We start from the raw sequence: 22,496 nt of genomic DNA, 5'->3' as shown, positions 1-22,496 counted from the left end.
AGGTGGAAAAAATTCTCGGTGCCGAACTCTGTAGAATTTGCACCTGGCTCGCTGACAATAAGCTATCCATACACTAAGGTAAAACGGAATCCATCCTATTTGGGTCCCAAATCAACCTTAAGAAAGTCAGTGACTTCACTATTAAAGTGGTATCATCAAGAAAGATGAGGTCACCTACCTAGGTTCCATTCTAGAGGATAACGTTTCCTGTGATAAAATGGCAACCAAGGTAATCAAAAAGGTCAACCAACGAACAAGATTTCTCAACAGAATCTCCTCTTTGGTCAACAAATGCACCATGAAGATTCTAGGGGGAACTCTCATTCAACCCATTTTCGATTACGCATGCACCTCCTGCTACCCCAGCACCTCCAAAACCCTCAAATCAAGACTCCAAACATCCCAGAACAAGCTAGTCAGGTTACTTCTAGACCTCCACCCCAGATCACAACTCACTCCTACCCACTTCTCCAAAGTGGGCTGGCTCAGGGTGGAGGACAGAGTAAAAGAACTTGCACTGAGCCTAGTCTATAAAATTCGCTACACCTCCCTGATACCGAAGTACATGTCAAACTACTTCCAGAACATAAATGACCGCCATAACCACAACACCAGGGGGAGCGCCACAAACCACGTCAAACCCAGATTCCGATCTAACAAAGGTCTTAACTCATTCTCCTTCTATGCCACATCAATATGGAATGCACTCCCAACAGGTGTAAAAGAAAGTGCATCTCTATCCTCCTTCAAAACCGCACTAAAAGAACACCTCCAGGCAATTACAACCCTAGACTAACACCCTCCCCCCACCACATCCCACCTCCCTGGATTGTAAATAATGAAATGTACAGTATATGTTCTTATGCTTTCTGAGCTCACTATGTTCACTGCTCGCTATACATATCCTACGAAGTGAGACTTACACTGTTACAATGTCCATTTCTCAGATGATAAACTTGTTGATGACTGAGATATGCTGATAGCAACCTAAACTAACCTACCACCCCCCCAAACCCCTCCTCATCCCACTCCCCGGATTGTAAATAATTCAATGTATATACTCTGATGATTAACTTGTGTGATGACTGTATTATGCTGATAGTATATATTTGTACCATGAATTGATTAACGTGGACCCCCACTTAAACAAGTTGAAAAACTTATTGGGGTGTTACCATTTAATGGTCAATTGTACGGAATATGTACTGTACTGTGCAATCTACTAATACAAGTTTCAATCAATCAATCAATCAATCAATTACTGTCATATTGAGTTAAAAACTAATTTTTGCATTTGAAAAACTTGCAAAAGCAGCTGTTTGTAGTAAAACTCACAAAGATACATGAATACAGGCAAATTTAGACATATTGTATGTTTGGTTTAGGAGTTTTCCTATAAAAAAAAATGTTTATTGCTTCAAACGAGTTTTCTCCGTATTCTAAGAACATTACTGTCATATTGAGTTTAAAACTAAATTTTCCGTTTGGAAAAACTTGCAAAAGCACATGTTTCTAGTAAAACTCCCTAGTTATAGTACTGTTTTGTTAATTGATTTTGACATACCCACAAATCTGCTTTTGCAAAAACATGTCAGTGATAACGGTCAACATAACCAAAACAATTTTTTATTGAAATTATCCCTTTGGGTCAACATCTCAATAATATTGCTGTAAGGATAATTTCTGATTATTAATATGGCTGCAACGATTCATATATTACAGAAAAAAGCTTTAATTTGTAGTTTGTTGCTTCAATGATTTGTTTAATGAGTAAAAACAACAACAAGGCAGAAAGAGAGTAAAGGTCCCAAAGAAAAAAGACAGACATTGTGGTGAAATATTTAAAGTGTCAAACAGAGTTGGCACAATAGCCCTGCATCAATGATGCAGCACATTACCAGAAACCATTTTGCATATTTAAGAGGAGGAACAAAGTAAAAGTCTAGTTTGGCAGCTAACGCCATCCCTTATGTTTGACTTGCATAATGGAGGTGTTATCACATGGTGGCATCTGAGGACATGTTAGCATCTACATTTTGTATGCTACAGCGAACAAGTTGTTTATCGTTACTCAAGTTATCATACTTTATCAGGGAGTCTTTTTGTTTGTTTACTTCTTTAAAATGTTTCTTAGGCTTTTGTTCTTATATATTAAAACAATATTTATGTAAGCTCCCATGGAAAAAAATCAGTTTCAATGTTTTGTGCATTTATAAGAAGAAAAAATAAAAGTAATTAGAATAATCCTTGTAAGTAAACAATATAATTGCTGATACATTGTGTTTGCCAACTATTACCACACACAGCTTTTTACAGCACAGGAACCTCACACAGGGCTTGAATAATATATAATGAGCACATGCCCTCCCCTAAAAAACAAAACAATTTAAGTAACAATTAAGCACAAATATCCACTCAAGGACCTCACTTTCCTATTTAAAGCGCTTACACACATAGCTAAGAGAACACTGGTTTCCCAACAGCTAAATAAGATGAATACATAATAATATCATACATGGAGCTGTTTCTAACAGGAAGAAAGAAGAGATCAGGAAGGAGCTGGTTAAAACCACAAGATATGCCAGCCATATCAGCGGGGTGAAGATATATTGCGGCGTCACATATGCTTATCATGTCTGGGCAGATAGGCAATGTCATGTTACAAGATGTGTGCAAGTGGGTTCGCGGCTCTTCCTGCAGCAGCCATTGATGTGAATAGACAGGTGTTATACTTATCATATTTTTATTGTGTCGATTCCATTCTTGACTCTTTCATCTTCCTTCTAAATTATGAAGACAGCAAAATGGATTTAGAATATGTCAATAAAAAACGAGGGGCTTGTACTTTGACATCACTGCAATAAAGCATCTATTCAACTTTTATCAGAACTGGTCACCGTTTCTTTGTTTTCTAAACATGTCATATATATATATATATATATATATATATATATATATATATATATATATATATATATTATATCTGAAGTAGTTTAATCATATTAAGTGACACTCACTTCTTGTGCAGGGGTGATTTCTCTAAGGCTGCAAGGGAAGCTCAGCTTTCCCCTAAAATGTCTAAAAAAAAGTATATGTACTTTTGTGTTGTTAACATTTCATTGATTATATATTCGCTAGAATGCATGCAACTTTTGTTCATAATCAGCTACTTCCGCAACAGCTGAGGCAATTTTCTTGTCATTCATTGTGGTCGTGTCACCGTGCATTAAACTGTGTAGAGGCTGAGCGTCCATTGACTTCAAAGGGGGAGCATAGAGTGGGTTGTTCCACTGTAGCCAAAAAAGACAGTCATTGGATAAATGCTCAGCTTTTCCCCGTGTAAAGTGTGCTTGGTCTCGGCTGGCCTGAACGCTGAGCTTTTACATGATGATTGGATCATCTGTCTTCTAAATCAATTTTTTATTCACAGAAAAATGAGCGAATCTGCAATCTTGAAATATAAACTAATGTCAGAGCAATTTTACCATCTTCTAAGTAACGTTTTCTTTGTAAAATCTAGCATTTGGTATTGGAGACTGTATTCATGTTAAGAGCGGAGCTGAAAATGAGCTTCCCTCCACTTAAAAGACCAGCAGCCGCCACTAATCTTGTGGTATGTAGTTCACTGTTCTACTTGTTAGTTTGGAATGGAAGCTACGGATAACATTTCCCATCAGTTTCTTTTCTTTGTGGATTTGTGGGGGGGGGGACTTAAAAACAAAATAGGTTTCTCTTACTAGATAGACCCAGTTGACTAGGCTATTGGGTAATTACTCGTAAAAGCTTTTATAGTATATATCTTGACCATTTCAAAACAACTGAAACCTTTTTTTTAAATCGTTCCCCTCCTAAGGTTCCTAGAAAGCTGTACATGGAAGAGTAGCGTTATTATCTCTGTCTGTCCCTCCATCAATGTGACCAACTGTGCAAAGAGATGTGAGCTTATTTGCTCTGGAGCCCCTCTGCTCCAACTCCTCTGCCATTTCCTCGCCTCGCTCCTCCTTGGAAATCCTCTCATAGTCCTGCTTTAATTCCTGATAGGAGCGAGAGAAGGTATGGAAGATTGAAGTGGCTGGAAATGCCATGATGAGTATTCCACTCAGGATACTAGTCAATGCCACCATCTGTCCGGGTATACTGCGCGGAACCATGTCTCCATAGCCGACTGTTGTCATAGAGATGATTGCCCACCAGTACGTAGCCGGAATGCTGCTGAAGCTGTGTTGTGGATGAGTGGCAGCATACGGCGCAAGCTCGCTCTCTGCAAGGTGCACCAAGGGTGAGTAGAGAGTGACGGCCACGCACACAAACAACAGCAGGAGGCCAAACTCCCTCATGCTCCGTTGCATGGTCAGTCCCAGTGTCTGCAGGCCTAAGGAGTGACGCGCCAGCCTCATCACATACAGGATGCGCAGTGCTCGCAGGAGGCGAAGAATGAGACTTAATTTGTCCAGGTAGCCTCTGCCAGCTCCCATGATGGCTTCCTCCCGAGAATCATCTCCGACATCCACCACCAGGGACACGTAGTATGGCAGGATGGCGATAGCATCTATTATGTTGAGGGGACCACGAGCAAAGGCCAGCTTGCTCTGGGCGTTTATGAATCGCAGCATAAATTCTAAAGTGAACCAGGCTACGCAGATGGATTCCACCACAAACATGCTGCGGCACTTCTGTGAGCACTCGCCCTGAAAGACACAGGTTGAAGAGGACACTCAGAAGGGGTTCTACAGCAAGTAGTAACAAGATTTTTGTTTCACTTTCAACAATCCATCCAAACATCGATAGTATCGATACCAAGGGTAGTGCAAGAATACTATTAGTATTGGATCGATACTAGCATGATGAAATTCATATTTTTCAGTTCTCTACTAGAGCATCACAATTAATCGACATTGTTTTAATTCCCGCAATAAGCTAATGCGTCTGAGTTTTTTTTATTTTCTCTCTTTCGTTTTCAAATTAGAATTGTCACGCCATTAGCCCTCTGGCCAATCAAAAGTGGTTAGAGAAAACAGCAAGTTTGATGACGCAGACCATTGTACCCCTTGTGTAAGGCTGCACGATTAATCGACATCGAATTGACATTAAGGTTTTATTTATTGCGATAAATAACCGCAAGAGGCTGGATTTCTTTTGGGAGTGACAGCCATGTTCGTGTTTGTTCGTCTCTCCCTTCAAACAGGTAGAAAGAGGTCTCACTCTGTGCATCGCTCTCAGCACATTAACGCGTTTATTTAACAATAGATTTAACTGAACACAGTGAGCCCTCTTTTTAGTCATTCACAATCCTTGTTGTGGTGGGCAGAAAGCGATTCACCAGCTTTACACACAAGAAGAACAAACCCCCTACTTGCGACTCGCCAGTAACAAAAGCTGCAAAGTAACACAAATTAGTAGGAAGAATATCTGACTACAAAGCCACATGTCCCGTTATGGTAATAGTTCAGCTTCAAATTGGATGGGAAATACACGCCCATCAACGCGTATGAACGAGCGAGAATAAACTAAAAGACATCGTCCGACATAGTGTTTCCAACTGGTTCAAAAATGCACTTTAAGATGTTCAATATTTATTTATTAAAGTTAAGATTTTGATGAAATTATTCCATTTTATTTTATTGTTCCTTAATTTATTCAGGCTAACAAAGCTTTTTACCTGGGACGGCGTAGCTCGGTTGGTAGAGTGGCCGTGCCAGCAACTTGTGGGTTCCAGGTTCGATTCCCGCTTCGGCTATCCTAGTCACTGCTGTTGTGTCCTTGGGCAAGACACTTTACCCACCTGCTCCCAGTGCCACCCACACTGGTTTAATGTAACTTAGATATTGGGTTTCACTATATATATATAAGCGCTTTGAGTCACTAGAGAAAAGCGCTATATAAATATAATTCACTTCCCCTTCCAATTACATTACAAAGGTAAATTCTACAGTAATGGCTGATAAAAGTTTACATCTTTTTAAATGGTTACTAGCAATACTACTATATATTATGATTACATTACTTTATAATCTCAGTATAGGTTTTAAGCGCTCGGAGTTTGTCTGCATAAATATTTAGTACATATCAATAAATATTTTCTTAAGTAAATTATTTCATATTGTTCTAATGTGTGGCACTTGAGACAAGAATTTGATGATTGACAGTCTAAAAGTAACATGTCTTTTTTCACTTGCTATTTTCGCATTTTTATGTACAAAATATAAAAATTGCGAATCGAATTGTAATCGCAATTGTTTGAGAGAAGTATTGCAATTAGTTTTTTACTCATAACCTTGCAGCCCTACTACTCTTGTGGATGTTCCTTAAAGTCACTGAAATATATTTACAGTCAAACCTCGGTGTTTGTTAACATTCTGTTTGAAATTATTCTTTCCATAATGTAAATCTAATTAGTTCAGACGCTCAAAAATATAAAACCCAACAAGCATCTTATAGAGAATAATTACAGTTTTACATGCACAAAACCTGCTCAGTGGCCTTGTGGTTAGAGCAGTGGTTCTCAAGCTTTTTTTGTCATCCCCCACTTTGGACAAGGGGGAGTTTTCAAGCCCCACCTGCCCCCATCGCCCCAATAGAACGCTAATGCCAAGCTTAATATTTTCAAATTTATTGAACATCAAGTAACATCAAGTTGTATACATTCAAACTCAATAACATAAAATAACATCAAGTTCAATAATAAATAAAATAACTGTGCAGCTGTGGTATAACTTGCATCAAGTTCAATAATAAATAAAACAAAAGTGTTATAACTTGCATCAAGTTCAATAATAAATAAAAAAAAGTGTTATAACTTGCATCAAGTTCAATATTAAATCAAATAAAAGTGTTATAACTTGCATCACGTTCAATAATAAATCAAATAAAAGTGTTATAACTTGCATCAAGTTCAATAATAAATCAAATAAAAGTGTTATAACTTGCATCAAGTTCAATAATAATTCAAATAACTTGCATCAAGTTTAATAATAAATAGAATAAAAGTGCCACTTTGCAATCTTTGCAAAAAAAAAAAAAGGAGCTACGCATTTGGCAAGACAGGGAAAGTGAACATGAGTTTTACAGTACTCCAGCATTAGTGGCTGCAATGAGCCTGTTTTGCACTGCACGGCTTTTCAAATCGGGGTTGCAGGCTTGACACTGCCACTCTTAAGTCATGCTCAATGACGTTCAGCTGAGACCTGTACTTCGTTTTGAGTGAAGCAACAGCTGACAAGCCTATCTCACACAGATAAGATGTGGCAAAGGGGAGAAGAATGGACACAGCTCTCTGCCCGATGAGTGGATATTGATTAGCCTGCTACCCATCCGCGTGAAAGTTTGTTCCGCTTAGCCCCGCCCCCAATAGTTACTGTTGCTATGTCTGTCATTGATTGATTGATTGATTGAGACTTTTATTAGTAGGTTGCACAGTGAAGTACATATTCCGTACAATTGACCACTAAATGGTAACATCCGAATAAGTTTTTCAACTTGTTTAAGTCGGGGTCCACTTAAATTGATTCATGATACAGATATATACTATCATATATACTATCATCATAATACAGTCATCACACAAGATAATCACATTGAATTATTTACATTATTTACAATCAGGAGTGTGGAGGGGGGGTGGGGGGGGGGGGGGATATGGACATCAAGTAGTGGACATAGAGAGAGAGAGAGAGAGAGAGAGAGAGAGAGAGAGAGAGAGAGAGAGAGAGAGAGAGAGAGAGAGAGAGAGAGATCAGAAGGCATAAGAAAAAGAATCTGCATTTGATTATTAGCAATCCGGGGAGGGTGTTAGTTTAGGGTTGTAGCTGCCTGGAGGTGAACTTTTATAGCGGTTTTGAAGGAGGATAGAGATGCCCTTTCTTTTATACCTGTTGGGAGCGCATTCCACATTGATGTGGCATAGAAAGAGAATGAGTTAAGACCTTTGTTAGTTCGGAATCTGGGTTTAACGTGGTTAGTGGAGCACCCCCTGGTGTTGTGGTTATGGCGGTCATTTACGTTAAGGAAGTAGTTTGACATGTACTTCGGTATCAGGGAGGTGTAGCGGATTTTATAGACTAGGCTCAGTGCAAGTTGTTTAACTCTGTCCTCCACCTTGAGCCAGCCCACTTTAGAGAAGTGGGTAGGAGTGAGGTGGGATCTGGGGTGGAGGTCTAGAAGTAACCTGACTAGCTTGTTCTGAGATGTTTGGAGTTTAGATTTGAGGGTTTTGGAGGTGCTAGGGTACCAGGAGGTGCATGCGTAATCGAAAAAGGGTTGAACGAGAGTTCCCGCCAGAATCCTCAAGGTGCTTTTGTTGACCAGAGAGGAAATTCTGTAGAGAAATCTCGTTCGTTGGTTAAACTTTCGCTCCTACCTAGAAATTTAAAGCCTACAGGAAAAATAAGTAATTTACATTTATTTATATAGCGGATTTCACAGACAGAATCACAAAGTGATTTACAGTGAGTATAGAAAATGAAAGCATAGTAAAAAAAAAATCTAAGAATATAATTTTTTTTTTTTTAATTGTAAGTGACATTTCCTCCTGTTCCTCGCGCCCCACCTGTCATGTCTCTATTCCCCACCAGTGGGGCGCGCCCCACACTTTGAGAAACACTGGGTTAGAGTGTCCGCCCTGGTACTGGAAGATCGTAAGTCATACCAAAGACTATAAAAATGGGACACATTCCCTCCGTGCTTGGCACTCAGCATCAAGGGTTGGAATTGGGGGTTAAAAAACCAAAATGATTCCCAAGCACAACCACCGCTGCTGCTCACTGCTCTCCTCACCTCCCAGTGGGTGAACATGGGGATGGGTCAAATGCAGAGGATAATTTCACCACACCTAGTGTGTGTGTGACTATCGTTGGGACTTTAATTTCAACTTTTTAACAAAACAATATGAAATACATAGAAATTATGAATTTAAAGCATATATGAGCGAGCATTTAGTATAATTTGTACTTTTATTGAAGACTCTTGTTGACAAAAATGACGATGATGAGGGAAGAGCCACACACTTTCGTACTTTGCTACAATCTCTTTCTTAAATTCAGTAGTGTTGCTCACTTTCTTTATCAAAGTGCTGACACTTGCAACTTTCTTTGGACCCATGGTGGCTTATTTTAGTTGAACTCAATAAAAAAGTACAGAGACTGAGTCACCAACGCGTATTTCTTTTACACTCAATTCAGCGGAATGATATGCGAGCAAAAATACCTGTTTGTTATTCACAATTTTGGGCCCTAAGATAACCGAGATGGTATACAATAACCGGGGAAAACTTTTGCCGAATATTTTTGTCAAAAATACAAATCATACGAAAAGTGAGGCGTACGAAACCCAAGGTTTGACTGTATCTATTTTTAGCAACTCTATTTCGGGTGACTAGTTTAATGTTCTCTACTGTTGTTTAGCGGACTACTATGTCTCAGGACAGTGGTTTGGAATTACTGGGAAAAATCAACCTTTTGTCAAAAACACTTGTAAAAAGTTGCTTGAGGGAAAAATGTCAGTGTTGCATACATACCCTAGTTTCTTCATCTCTGAGATCCGGCATGGTGCTGATACACAGGCTGATCACAGTGACAAGCACCATGATGACCGAGAGGCAGGCAAATATCTTCCCCGCCAACCCAGAGTGAGGGTTTTCCACCACTTCCCGCAGCATCCAGATCAGCTTGCGGTAGCCTCTCTCCATTTCTGCTGGGCTTTTCTTCAGGATCATCCTCTTCTGTCTCCATTCCTCTTCCTTGCGGTCTCGCTCTGCCACCTCGTCCACACGGGTGATCATGCGACGGCGGCAGCACCGCTCCATATGACCCGGATTGACGCCCCAGTAGTCGAGCTCGTCGTGCAGGGATACGGCGCACAGTTCCCGCAGCAGACGCAGCTTTCCCGCTGCGAGGAAGTTAAGGATGACCCGGAAAGCAGTCGGGTTGCGGTCAAAAAAGTATTCCTTGCATGTCTCGTCGTAGTCGTCACAGAGGTGTGCGATCTCCTCCGGCGTGGTGCAGAAGCGCAGGCGTCCCAGGCGACTCTGGGGAAATTTCTCTAACGTGCTCCAGGGGAAGGTATATCGATTGCCCCCGACGTTGATGAGAACCTGAAGAGTGTGATCAACCACATAAGAGGCCTTGGGGTCACGCAGTAACTGGGCCTGCTGAAAATATACTCCCTTGATGGTCTCTGTCTCGGGGATCTCAGTGAAGAATCGGTCGAGGCTACTGTCATCAGTGCTTATCGAGTAGGTGCTGAAGTCGTGGTTGGCATTGCTTATGATCGGCATTCTGTCTTCAGCATATGAGAAGGGAATGAACAGGTTTCTGAACGAGCAGCTGACTGGATGTTATGGCGAGCAACCACAAAGAGGGCAACCACTGTAAAGATAAACAAACAAAACACATTGAGGAATACTGTTTTTTTTTCTGTTTTTACTTTCATTATGTCCTGGAATTGACAAAAGATCTGTCCAGACATCACATTTCTAAAGCTAAGACTGTGTCTCATATAGAATACTTCTGTCAGTCCACTTCAAGATGTGTACACTGTGCACTAATCACTGACAATTGCTATACGATTGCAAGGGAAGCTCAGCTTCCCCTAAAATGTAAAAAAAAAAAGTGGTCAAATATGTGCTTTTGAGTTTAAATATAATTTACTAAATAGGCACTTGAATGTGTTTGAATTTTGTTCGGAATCAGCAACATTCACCACAGCTGATGCAACTTTCTTCTCATTCATATTTGTGCATTAAACAGTGTTGAAGCTGAGCCTCCACTGAATTCAATGGGGGAGCATAGAGTGGGTTTTTCCACTGCAGCCAAACTAGAGAGTCATTGCGTTGAGCGTCTCTGGAAGTGTATAGAAAGTGGGCTTGGCCTCATCTGGCCTGGATGCTTAGCTTCCGCATTATGATTGGATGATCTGTCTGAGGCTTAAACCCTTTTCGATTGACAGCAAAATGAGCAAATCAGTGACCATGAAATATAAACCAATGCCAAAGCATTTTTCAAGTTAAACTCTGTTGTTCCGAATAGATATGGAGAATTTTAACATCCTCTAAGTCAATGTTTTCTTAACAATTGGACCACTGTTTTGGCCTCAAGCGTCCCCAGAGGGCCAACAAAAATATTTGTTTTTTAGCTTTGCCTCGTATGTGCCACACTGCTCCAAAAAAAACATTGATTTACTTAAAATAAGGAAATAGAGATATGTTTTTGTGTCTGAACTCTTAACGCAACAGTCTTGCCTTTGCTCCCATTTTTCATGAGTTGAACTCAAAGATCTAAAACTTTTAATTTATACACAAAAGACCTATTCCTCTCAAATATTGTTCACAAATCTGTCCAAATCTAAATCAAGATAATCCATCTCACCTCACAGGTGTGGCATATCAAGATGCTGATTAAACAGCATGATTATTGCAAAGGTGTGCCTTAGGCCAGTGGTCCCCAACCTTTTTGTAGCTGAGGAAGGGGGGGGGGTTTATGGTATTTTTTTTTTTTTTTGTAATAAAGAAATACAATCATGTGTGCTTACGGACTGTATCCCTGCAGACTGTACTGATCTATATTGATATATAATGTATATATTGTGTTTTTTATGTTGATTTAATAAAAAAAATAAAAAATCTTTTTTTTGTTTTTTTTTTGTTGAAAATTTCTTGTGCGGCCCGGTACCAATCGCTCCACGGACCGGTACCGGGCCGCGGCCCGGTGGTTGGGGATCACTGCCTTAGGCTACCCACAATAAAAGGCCACTCTGAAATGTGCAGTTTTGCTTTATCAGGGGTCTAGGGCGGGTGAGAAAAGCAGTCAGTATCTGGTATGACCACCATTTCCCTCACGCAGTGCAACACATCCCCTTCACATAGAGTTGATTAGGTTGTTGATTATGGCCTGTGGAATGTTGGTGCACTCCTCTTCAATGGCTGTGCAAAGTTGCTGGATATTGGCAGAAACTGGAACACGCTGTCGTTACACCGATCCACATCATCCCAAACATGCTCAATGGGTGACATGTTCGGTGAGTATGCTGGCCATGCAAGAACTGGGATGTTTTCAGCTTCCAGGAATTGTGTACAGATCCTTGCAACAAGGGGCTGTGCATTGTCATGCTGCAACATGAGGTGATGGTCTCGGGTGAATGGCACAACAATGGGCCTCGGGATTTTGTCACGGTATCTCTATGCATTAAAAAATGCCATCAATAAAAAAATGCACTTGCATTCGTTGAGCATAACATACGCCTGCCCATACCATAACCCCACCCCCACAACGGGCCACTCGATTGACAAAGTTTGGCATCAGCAAACTGCTTTCCCACACAACCTCACACACGCTGCCTACATCTGCCCTGAAAGGTGAAAACCAGGATTCATAAGAGAAGAGAACCCCTCTCCAACGTGTCAGACGCCATTGAATGTGAGCATTTGACGACAAACTGCCGTCAGGTCGAGAACCCGATGAGGACGATGAATATACCCCACCACGGGCCAATCGATTGACAAAGTTTGGCATCAGCAAACTGCTTTCCCACAAAAAAAAACAAAAAAAACTCACTTCCTGTCAATGAGAAAGGACGCAAAGAAAAAAGGCTCCGCTTCTACTACCGGAGTTTCTGTTAAGTCTGAAGATTTTGACCACTGATTTGGGATCACAGCCACAGGAGAGTCAGCTGGCATCTTCGATCTGATTTTGGTCAGTTGAGAGGCACTGATACGCTGAAATAAGGCGAGTTGGAAGAGCCGTTAGCCTCAAGCCAAAGGCGCCTCCCGCAGTTCAAAGCGGTTGCCTAGCAACCAAAAGCTACGGCGAGTTTACAGCTGTTTTAAAGTGATTCAGAAGTCGCAGAGTGATATAAGATGACAGGCTGACACCTCAAATTGATCTCTGAACGGCGCAAGGTACGAAATTGTTGAAAAAACAAGTTAAAAGTGCCGCAAGTCGCTAAAGAAGTAACTGCCGTTAAGACATAAGAGGCACTGACGTCAGCGACTGCCGCGATGCCAAAAGTTAAAGGAAAGACTGATTTGAAGCTGGGCACAGGACATGATGGGAATCAAGAAGGGATACTACAAAAACTATTCCAGGAATTTAAAGAAGAAATTATAGAAAAATGGAAAGAAATGATGAATGGATGGAAAGATGATATGAAAGAAATGAAAGAAGAAATGAAATAAATGAAAAAAGAGAACAACTCCAGAAATAAAGAAGCCACTGAAATGAGCAAACAAATGAAGAACCTTCAAGAAGACAACACATGCTGAGGAACATCATAGATGAAATGGATCAGGATAAACGAATGAATGATATCATCGTGACAGGGCACCGAATTAAACCAAGATCCTATGGGAAAGCTGTGAATAATGAAGGTGAACCAGATGAAATGGATATGGTCTCAGCAGAACAGCAAGTGGTCAACTTTCTGCAATCAAAAGAAATTGAAATTGACATTAATACCATCGAAACATGCATCCCACTGAACGGAAGAAACAACAACGCCACTTCAGTCGTGCTCGTGAAACTCGTAAACAGAAAATCTAAAATGGCATTGCTGAGACAGGGAAAGAAGCTGAAGGGAACAAATGTGTACATGGATAAATTGAGAACAGGAAGTGAACAAAAGTTTTAGAAACTGTTATGTAAAAGAAAAGGGGTAGGATTAAATAAGCTCTGCTTCTTCCTACTCCTTTTCGAACATGTTGAAAAGAGAAACTGGAAATTGTGATGTATCATGTTGTATGCTTGCATGTTCGAAATAAACTCAAACTCAACTCAAACTCAACACAACCTCACACACGCTGTCTACCATCTGCCCTGAACGGTGAAAACCAGGATTCATAAGAGAAGAGAACCACTCTCCAACGTGTCAGACGCCATTGAATGTGAGCATTTGACGACAAACTGCCGTCAGGTCGAGAACCCGATGAGGACGATGAGTATACAGATGAGCTTCCCTGAGACGGTTTCTCACAGTTAGTGCAGAAATTATTTGGTTATGCAAGCCAATTGTTGCAGCAGCTGTCCGGGTGGCTAGTCTCAGACGATTACAGAGGTGCACCTGCTGATGTGAAGGTCCTGGGCTGGTGTGGTTACATGTGGCCTGCAGTTGTGAGGCTGGTTGGATGTACTGCCAAATTCTCTGAAACTCCTTTGGAGACCGCTTATGGTAGAGAAATAAACATTCAATTCACGGGCAACAGCTCTGGTGGTCATTCCTGCAGTCACCATGCCAAATGCACACTCCCTCAACACTTGCAACATCTGTGGCTGTGTGATAAAACTGCACATTTCAGAGTGGCCTTTTATTGTGGGCAGCCTAAGGCACACCTGTGCAATAATCATGCTGTTTAATCAGTATCTTGATATGCCACACCAGTGAGGTGGGATGGATTATCTTGGCAAATAAGAAACGCTCACTAGCACAAATTTTGACAGATTTGTGTACAATATTTGAGAGGAATAGGTCTTTTGTGTATATAGTAAAAGTTTTAGATCTTTGAGTTTCACTCATAAAAAATGGGAGCAAAAACAAAAGTGTTGCATTTATATTTTTGTTCAGTGTATATTCAAGGTAGATCACCTCGACTTGGTCATTTGATAAGTAGCTCACCAGCTAAAAAAAAGTGTGCAATGTTGTAAACTGTAAGTAGGTTAGATTTGATTATTGAATATTATTAAAATCAAGTGTAAAATTACTAATTCAGGGCAAATATTTGAGTGAGCTCCAGGCCCCGCTGTAGTGGAAAATTTGGGTTTAAGAGGTTAAGAACCCCTGCTCAAAGTGACGTTTTCTGTGGAAAATCATCATCCTGGGGTCATGCCAAAATGTAACATGACAGTGAAAAATAGAAATGAAACCACCACAATCCGTGATTAAACTGATTGAAAATGTTTTATCGTTTAACAGCACTATTTTAAATTACTGATCTGTTCAACTAGCATGTCAGAGCCTCCCAGAAAAATAAAAGGGCATTGTTTTTCAACTAAATTTGTATGTTTTTATTTTTTTCAAGATTTGGCCCGAGCGCCGTTTGAGCACCAGCAGTATTATCGGATAATATGTAAGCAGTACCAAATCCTACTGACAATATTATTCTCAACTGTGCCTGTTGTCTGGGGATTAACTCTTATCCAAACTGGGATAGTCTCCAGCTAGCGCATGACCACGGCTGTGTCACAATACGCACACTAAAGGAACTGTTTGCAACCATTAAGCGGATGCCTAGAGGGCGCTAACTTTCCAATGTATTTTAGGCATTATATATCACACCCTCTTAGGGCTTTTAGTAAGTAATGACTAGGGCTGTGTATTTTTTAAATCAATTCCATTTTTAAAAATCGATTCCACAGTTTGATTCGAAGTGTGAACTCTTTTTTTCTGGCACACTTGACGCTGCCTCATGTGGGAGATGAAAATGGAAACAGAAGAAAGGCGAGATTGTTTTATAAATATCTCCGCCATGCCTCCATGGTTTTATTTCAAATTTCTAGGACTTATGCAGATCCTCAATACGTTAAAAAATTACCAGTGAGTAAGAAAAGTCGGTTTTGCACAATAGGTCTCCTTTAAAACAAAGAAAAAAAAAAATATATTGTGCTCGTCATTCCTGGTGAATGCACATTGACATTACAGTGTTCTGTCGCCACTTCTCGGTTCACTTATAGAACTGCGGTCTAAGAGCCCGATTAACTAAAGGTGTGCGTGTACTAAAACATGTGCAAACTTGAAAGCACACACAAAGATGATCTACTAAATGTATGCAAAGTAGACTGCATCTGTTAATTGAGCAGAATAAGGCGTGCAACCCATTTTGCGTCTCTGTCTTCATTAATATGCAAGATATAAGCTAATCATCAAAACGCCCACAATACAGGGAAGAATATTTAGCGTTTTATTTAGCATGTGTCAGAAGGACGTGGAAACTGGCACTGTTCTACAACATGGCTGCAGAATATAGACAGCAAAGACAGCGCAAGGAGTCCTGTCTACACTTTTTTGAAGCCTCTTTCTCTGCGCTGTCCTCCAAATCTAAACATCAGACATGGAATTGATTAGCTGGATTCTCGACTCAATTGACAAAATCTTTTCGACGAGGAAAAGAGGTTCTGGGAAGACTGGCTGCTCTGACCGAACCATTGCTGCGGGGTACGTGAGAGATTCCTGGGACAAATGGAGAATCATGTGCCTCTCAGTCCTTTCCGTCGAGGATGTGGAAGACATCTACCTATTTAGAACCGTGATCGCGGTACATGTGCTGATTGGGCAGGGCATTGCTCTGTTGTATCGTCAAATTCGTAAGACGATGGCAGCCACTCAAGGAGCCCAAAGGCTGTTCGTCGCAATGGAAGGCTTGGGTCAAGCTGTGGGATCACAGACTGTGGCGATTTCTGAACTGAATCGCAAAATGGATCACATCATGGAGAGGCTTGTTGAATTGCGAAGATTGGATATGAGGGCCAGCATTGACAAATAGAACAGACAAGCCATTGTAATGTCTGCTCACTTGGAAAAACAACAATCCTAATCTACGATTTGACTCCCTCGAATGGCCTTGACGCTGCTCAAAACAGAAGAAAGATGTTCTGAAAACATCCCCCGAAGACACCTCAATGATGAACGCTTTTGACCTCCCTCCCACCTCAACAACACCTGGGAGTCGAACTTTGCTTGCATTGCATGCAGAACGGCTCCAGGCCTAAAGACACAACATCATTACACCCAGGACAATGGGCATATACACACACACACCCCTACCCACACCCCACGCCTTCACCACAGCTTGATTCCCTTTCGGGTGATGGACGGCTGAGTAGCGCTTTTTAGCGGCAGCCGGCCTCCGTGTGCTTTGGCAAATTAGTTTTTTTCCCTTGGCCTCAGTCTGGACCCCCTTCCGGGTGTCCAGCCTTTGACTGATATTTTTTTTTACTCTTCCCCCCTTCCCCAATATCACCTGTTTCCCACCTTTTTTAAGGAGCGCCGTAAGTGGCTGATCCGCTAGCGGTCCTGTTCTTGTCTCCCTGTAATGTATGTCTGCTCTTAGTGGGACTGTGCCGAAAATTTAATTTCAGTTCTTATATGTCTTGTACATGTTAAATAATGGACAATAAACAGCACCTTGAACTTGAAAGACAGATGATTGACAGATAAGAATTCTCCGTCCTCCATGTGTGTGTCAACATTTTGGACGGTCAGAAATAAAAAATATATTAGACACATTGTCTATTCTCCGTCTATCTGTGTTGTCCCTGCGATGAGGTGGCGACTTGTCCAGGGTGTACCCCGCCTTCCGCCCGATTGTAGCTGAGATAGGCTCCAGCGCCCCCCGCGACCCTGAAGGGAATAAGCGGTAGAAAATGGATGGATGGACATTGTCTATTCAGCAACATTCTTTTATAATGTTATTGCTGCTGGATAACTTATGGGGCTGATTAAAACAAATTCAATTGATGCATGTTGGTGTCTGCTGGCGTTTTTCTAATGTACTTTTTTTATTTATTTAGGAAATATATATTACTATAAAAAATCTCCTACATGAAAAGACGTCTTTCATAGTGCATTTTCTTGCGCTTGAGTCATTCCAGACGAACAACTGCTCTGGTGATGTGATCCACAGCCTCACGCACAGAATTAAGTGCAGTGTGCATACGTTTCTATTGTCTAGATTGCAATTCAAAAAAGGTGTTGCAGATTACAGATGTGTGCTGCTGGTTCAGCACATCGCAGACAGGTAGGAGCACGATAACGTGAATGTGCAGAAAATTATCAAGCGTCTCCATGGTATACATGCAAAATCCTCATTTAAATAATTGTCAATTGCACACACAGTGTTAGTAGATAACAAGCAACACGCCCACTCATATTACACATTATTTAATTTTTTGCACACGTTGTTTAGGACCTTAGTGCATGTAAAAGCTGTGTGGAGGGCTTATAAAGACTTTAGATGGTCATATTATGATTTAAACCACTTCCTTGTGGTAATGGTGATTCCTTGGTCAAAATTTTGCATAGATAATGTTTTACAGAGCATCTTCAAGCCACATTCTGACCGTCTCTTCAGGATGCGGTGTTTTGTGGGCAGTCTTATTTACGTGCCTCCACTTCAACTGCGTCTTCTCCCTGTCAGCCATGTTGTAGTTTTTAGCGCTTCCATTGGGAGTCTATTGACAGATATATATAATGGCGAACTCGCGTAAAGCTCTTCGGTTAAAACTTTACTAAATATGGTGATATCCACTGACGTCACCAAATAGGAAAAAAGTCACAAATTGGGCAAATTCCAAACGGCTCATTCGCAGGAAGTATGAAGGAAGGCAAGATTGTTTTATAAATATCTGCGCCATAGCTCCATGGTCTGCGATGAGGTGGCGACTTGTCCAGGGTGTACCCCGCCTTCTGCCCGATTGTAGCTGAGATAGGCTCCAGCACCCCCCGCGACCCCGAAGGGAATAAGCGGTAGAAAATGGATGGATGAATGGATGGATAGCTCCATGATTTGATTTGAAATTTTTGGGACTTGTAACCTAAATTGACAAAAACAGGTACCAAAAGGTAAGAAAATTGTTTTTTTTGCATAATAGGTCTCCTTTAAAATGCAAATAATATTCATAAAAACTCTTAACTCTTAAAATAAATAGCATAATGTGTGTCCTCAGGAGTTACATACACAGTTTGAGAAACAGCCCAAGTCTTGCTTGTAGGTGTCTCCTTAAATAGGAATTATTTTTAAGTATAAATAACAATGTCACGTTTCATAATTGATGTCACTTTGTGTCAAGGAAAATAAGGGCCAATATCATTTAACAATGATCTTTTCCAACAAGTGCTGTCTTTTCCACCACGCAATGTCATCTCTGTCACAACACATATTTTTCACATAAATTAATTATAATAAGTTAACTGTACATATGAATACATCGATGTGTAATCATATGTGTAACCAAATGTTTCCGAAACATTTTGCTTTTGTACTCATTTAATTTGAATGATGTTATGGTAATGATACTTTCCTCTACATATTGGACTGAAATGACGAAAAATATACATTATTTTAGTAATTCCAACACAGCCACTATTAAAAAGTGAATCTACACGTGATGTGAAGCAAAACATTTAAAAATAGATCTAAAAGAAGTATGACTGTATTTATACAGCCTGTTTGCCACTGTACTGTATTACAAAACCATGGTCAATTAAACCTTGTGATGCAAGTATTTTGGTGAATACGTTAATAATTTAGGTGTTCTGATTTCTCAATTCTAATAAAACGCTACACACCACTACTGTAAGTCAGAGGTATAAGCGAGGGTTGAATGCAGAAAAATTAAATGATGCGATTGGCAACTTTGATACATTTCGTACATTAAAAATGCCATCCATCCATTTTCTACCGCTTGTGCCTCTCGGGGTCGCGGGGGTGCTGGAGCCTATCCCAGCTGCATTTGGGCGGAATGCGGGGTACACCCTGGACAAGTCGCCACCTCATCGCAGGGCCAACTCAGACAGACAGATAACATTCACACTCACATTCCCACACTAGGACCAATTTTTAGTGTTGCCAATCAACCTAGCATGTCTTCGGAGGTGGAAGGTGGGAGGAGGCCGGAGTACCTGGAGGGAACCCACGCAGTCACAGGAATTATATTAATTCAATATAAGCTATCTAAAAAAACCATTCACGCTTACATTTGCATTATAGTTGAAAAAATTGTCTAATTACTCATCCATCCATCCATTTTTACCGCTTGTCCCTTTTGGGGTCGCGGGGGTGCTGGAGCCTATCTTAGCTGCATTCGGCCGGAAGGCGGGGTACACCCTGGACAAGTCGCCACCTCATCGCAGGGCCAACACAGATAGACAGACAACATTCACACTCACATTCACACACTAGGGACCATTTAGTTTTGCAATCAACCTATCCCCAGGTGCAGTCACGGGGGGAACATGCAAACTCCACACAGAAAGATCCCGAGCCCGGGATTGAACTCAGGACTACTCAGGACCTTCGTATTGTGAGGCACATGCACTAACCCCTGTTCCACCGTGCTGCCCCTAATTAATCATAATTTAAGTTATTTAAAAAAACGAGCTGGGTTCCAAAAATGACCCCTGTGCCACACTTTGGACAACAAAGCTGTACACAACCTGACAATGTCAATGATAACTGTTTATTTCTTTTAATACAACTATACAAAGTTATTAAAAAACTATAAATTCCGAATAAATACTGGAAAATAACATTTAGGTTCAAAAGTTCGACAAAACAGTCAAATTTACTCACCTTAGAGTGCGCATGCGTACAGTCTCGGCAACATCTTTGTTTTGTGTCTTGTACATTTTCTAAACTGTTGCCTGGTCGAACGAAAAACCTTCACCTCGTTTGCCCAAAACCCACAGTTTGCGGCTTGAATCCCACCGTTGTTATAATATTCTGCCGGCAATTAAATGACGGCTAAAGTTTCCATAGTGGACGATGTGCTCCTGTGACGTCCGCTTGGGTCTTAAAGCGAATACATGTGATTTTGTATCGCTGTGGCCAATGCTCGTCTGTGCCACTCAGGACAAAATAAACAGGATTATGTGTCCTTCTCAAACCTACTGCTGTATTTCCATCTGTGACAGCAGGACCGTCCTCCTCTTCCTCCTCCTCTTCCACCTCCTCCTCCTCCTCCGCCCGGCACCAACTTGCTTTTCTGCCACACAGAATTTTGACAAGAGAGAGAGCATTTACCATAAACAGAATTCATTTACCTGATTATTGTTTCTAAAGTTGTAACATGTATCTTTTATCCTTCCATTAAACCAGGGGTCCCCAAGCTACGGCCCGCGGGCCGAATACGGCCCGCCAGCATCCAAAATCCGGCCCGCGGGAAGTCCCAAGGACAGATTTCAAAAAGTAATAAGTAAAAAACTTAATTATTATTTTTTTTAATCTGTCCTTTCTAATCCATTTTCTACCGCTTGTTACTCTCTGTGTCTTTGGCGTAGTGTGGTCATGTGACTATCCCAGGATATGGCTTACCCAAAATGGCAGCATGTCAGGTAAGATAGCTCATTTCCAAAATCTTTTTGTTATGATCCGTTGCCCGGATCATAGTTTATTTACGTTTTCATTCACTTGTTGTTTAAGTTCTGTTTCAGTACCCCGTTTTTGTGTCTCCTTGGTTGATATGGCTATTCATTGTTTTCACCTGCCTCTGATTAGTCTTCGTGACGCTCACCTGTTCCCGGGCACTAATCAGAGAACTATTTAGTCCTGCCTTTTCCCGTCACTCCGTCTGGTGCTTTTGTTTGCTGTCATGCAACTGTTACGTGTATCCCTTGTGTTTCTTGCGCTAAGTTCCGCCTTAGCTTTCCTTGTGAGCTATCCTGTTAGCTTCCCTTGTGTCAGGCACGCTTGTTTTGTTTGTTTCCTGTCTTTTTGTTTGATTTATATAAATAAATCATTCCCTGTCATTCCGCAGCATCCTGGAAGGACGACCTCCGGCATCAACATGCCACGACCACGTCACACTTTTTTTTGCCACTAATGCAAATTTTTAAGTCATTCAACAATTGTATATTTTTAATTCCTTGTCAAATATTACAAATTAACTGTTCTTAATGTAATTAATAATAATATAACCATCACCTAATTTATATCAAATAAGAGTAGGCTAAGAAAATAGGGCTATCTGGCTTTTACTCTTAAAGCAGTCGTGTCAAAATCGTTTTCATTGAGGGTCATATCACAGTTATTGTTGCCCTCAGAGGGCCGCTTGTCACAGTGAATAATGAATATTCATTTGTATACACAAAACATATATTTAATTGCCGTTTGATCATTACATATTTTTTTACGTATGCTGTAAAAAACAAATCTATAGATTTTACTGTGAAAATAACTGTCTCATAAAATTTGCTGTGTTATTTTTTTACAGCATACAATACTGCTGTAAATCAGAGGTGTCCAACTAATTTTAGCTCAGGGGCCACATGGAGGAAAATCTATTCCCAAGTGGGTCGCACCGATAATATCATGTCATAATAACTTAAAAAGAAAGACAACTTCAGATAGTTTTCTTTGTTTTACTTTGGACACAAATAGAACAAGCACATTCTGAAAATGTACATCCATCCATCCATTTTCTGCCGCTTGTCCCGTCGGGGTCGCGGGGGGTGCTGGAGCCTATCTCCGCTGCATATTAAAAAAAAATCATCCTGGCAAAACACTTGAAGTTAGTTTAAAATTCTGAGGAGAAAAAAATTGGTGCAGTTTCAAAAACACAATAAAAAAATAGAATGAACATAGATTTTGTGTCTAAGTGTATCTACAAAGCCGTACCCTTAACTCACAGCTGAGTTGAGGAAAATACAAAATAAATCATAAGTAATTAAAAACTCTTTTAAGTATCAAATACTTCATTTGCCATTTCCACATATTAATAATGTGCTAACTCAACAAACCATACAAATGGAGGTAGAAATTATTCAACATGGTTGAGTTACAATCAGCGTCCACTTTTCTC

The 22,496-nt window shown here is 40.6% G+C and overlaps 1 protein-coding gene and 1 long non-coding RNA gene across 3 annotated transcripts; one reads left to right on the top strand and one right to left on the bottom strand.

The window, feature by feature from the left end:
• Positions 1-1,044: 1,044 nt before the first annotated feature.
• Positions 1,045-20,637, bottom strand: LOC133636857 (potassium voltage-gated channel subfamily G member 4-like). Of its 2 annotated transcripts, XM_062030444.1 has the most exons (4): positions 20,270-20,637; positions 17,104-17,319; positions 9,512-10,361; positions 1,045-4,688 (listed from the first exon to the last, which is right to left on the bottom strand). In XM_062030444.1, the coding sequence occupies exons 3-4, from the start codon at positions 10,268-10,270 to the stop codon at positions 3,858-3,860; spliced, it is 1,590 nt and encodes a 529-aa protein (XP_061886428.1). In that variant the 5' UTR covers positions 10,271-10,361; positions 17,104-17,319; positions 20,270-20,637; the 3' UTR covers positions 1,045-3,857. The 2 variants fall into 2 exon arrangements, with proteins under 2 accessions (XP_061886428.1, XP_061886427.1); XM_062030443.1 differs by lacking the exon at positions 17,104-17,319 and having other exon boundaries at positions 20,270-20,636.
• On the top strand, positions 20,323-22,061 carry LOC133636883 (uncharacterized). Its single transcript, XR_009822688.1, has 3 exons — positions 20,323-20,884; positions 20,977-21,030; positions 21,453-22,061. It is a non-coding gene; the product is annotated as an uncharacterized LOC133636883 (long non-coding RNA).
• Positions 22,062-22,496: the final 435 nt, after the last annotated feature.

This window comes from Entelurus aequoreus, linkage group LG02 (assembly GCF_033978785.1).
Source record: "Entelurus aequoreus isolate RoL-2023_Sb linkage group LG02, RoL_Eaeq_v1.1, whole genome shotgun sequence".
In the NCBI taxonomy this organism is placed as follows: domain Eukaryota; kingdom Metazoa; phylum Chordata; class Actinopteri; order Syngnathiformes; family Syngnathidae; genus Entelurus; species Entelurus aequoreus.
This window is presented reverse-complemented; position numbering and strand designations above follow the sequence as displayed.

Excerpts from the sequence above, each read along its gene's own strand:
- LOC133636857 (XM_062030444.1), bottom strand. The coding sequence starts at position 10,270 with ATGCCGATCATAAGCAATGCCAACCACGACTTCAGCACCTACTCGATA. Across the intron at positions 4,689-9,511 it reads TCAGAGATGAAGAAACTAGG|GGCGAGTGCTCACAGAAGTG; the intron begins GTATGTATGCAA and ends TGTGTCTTTCAG.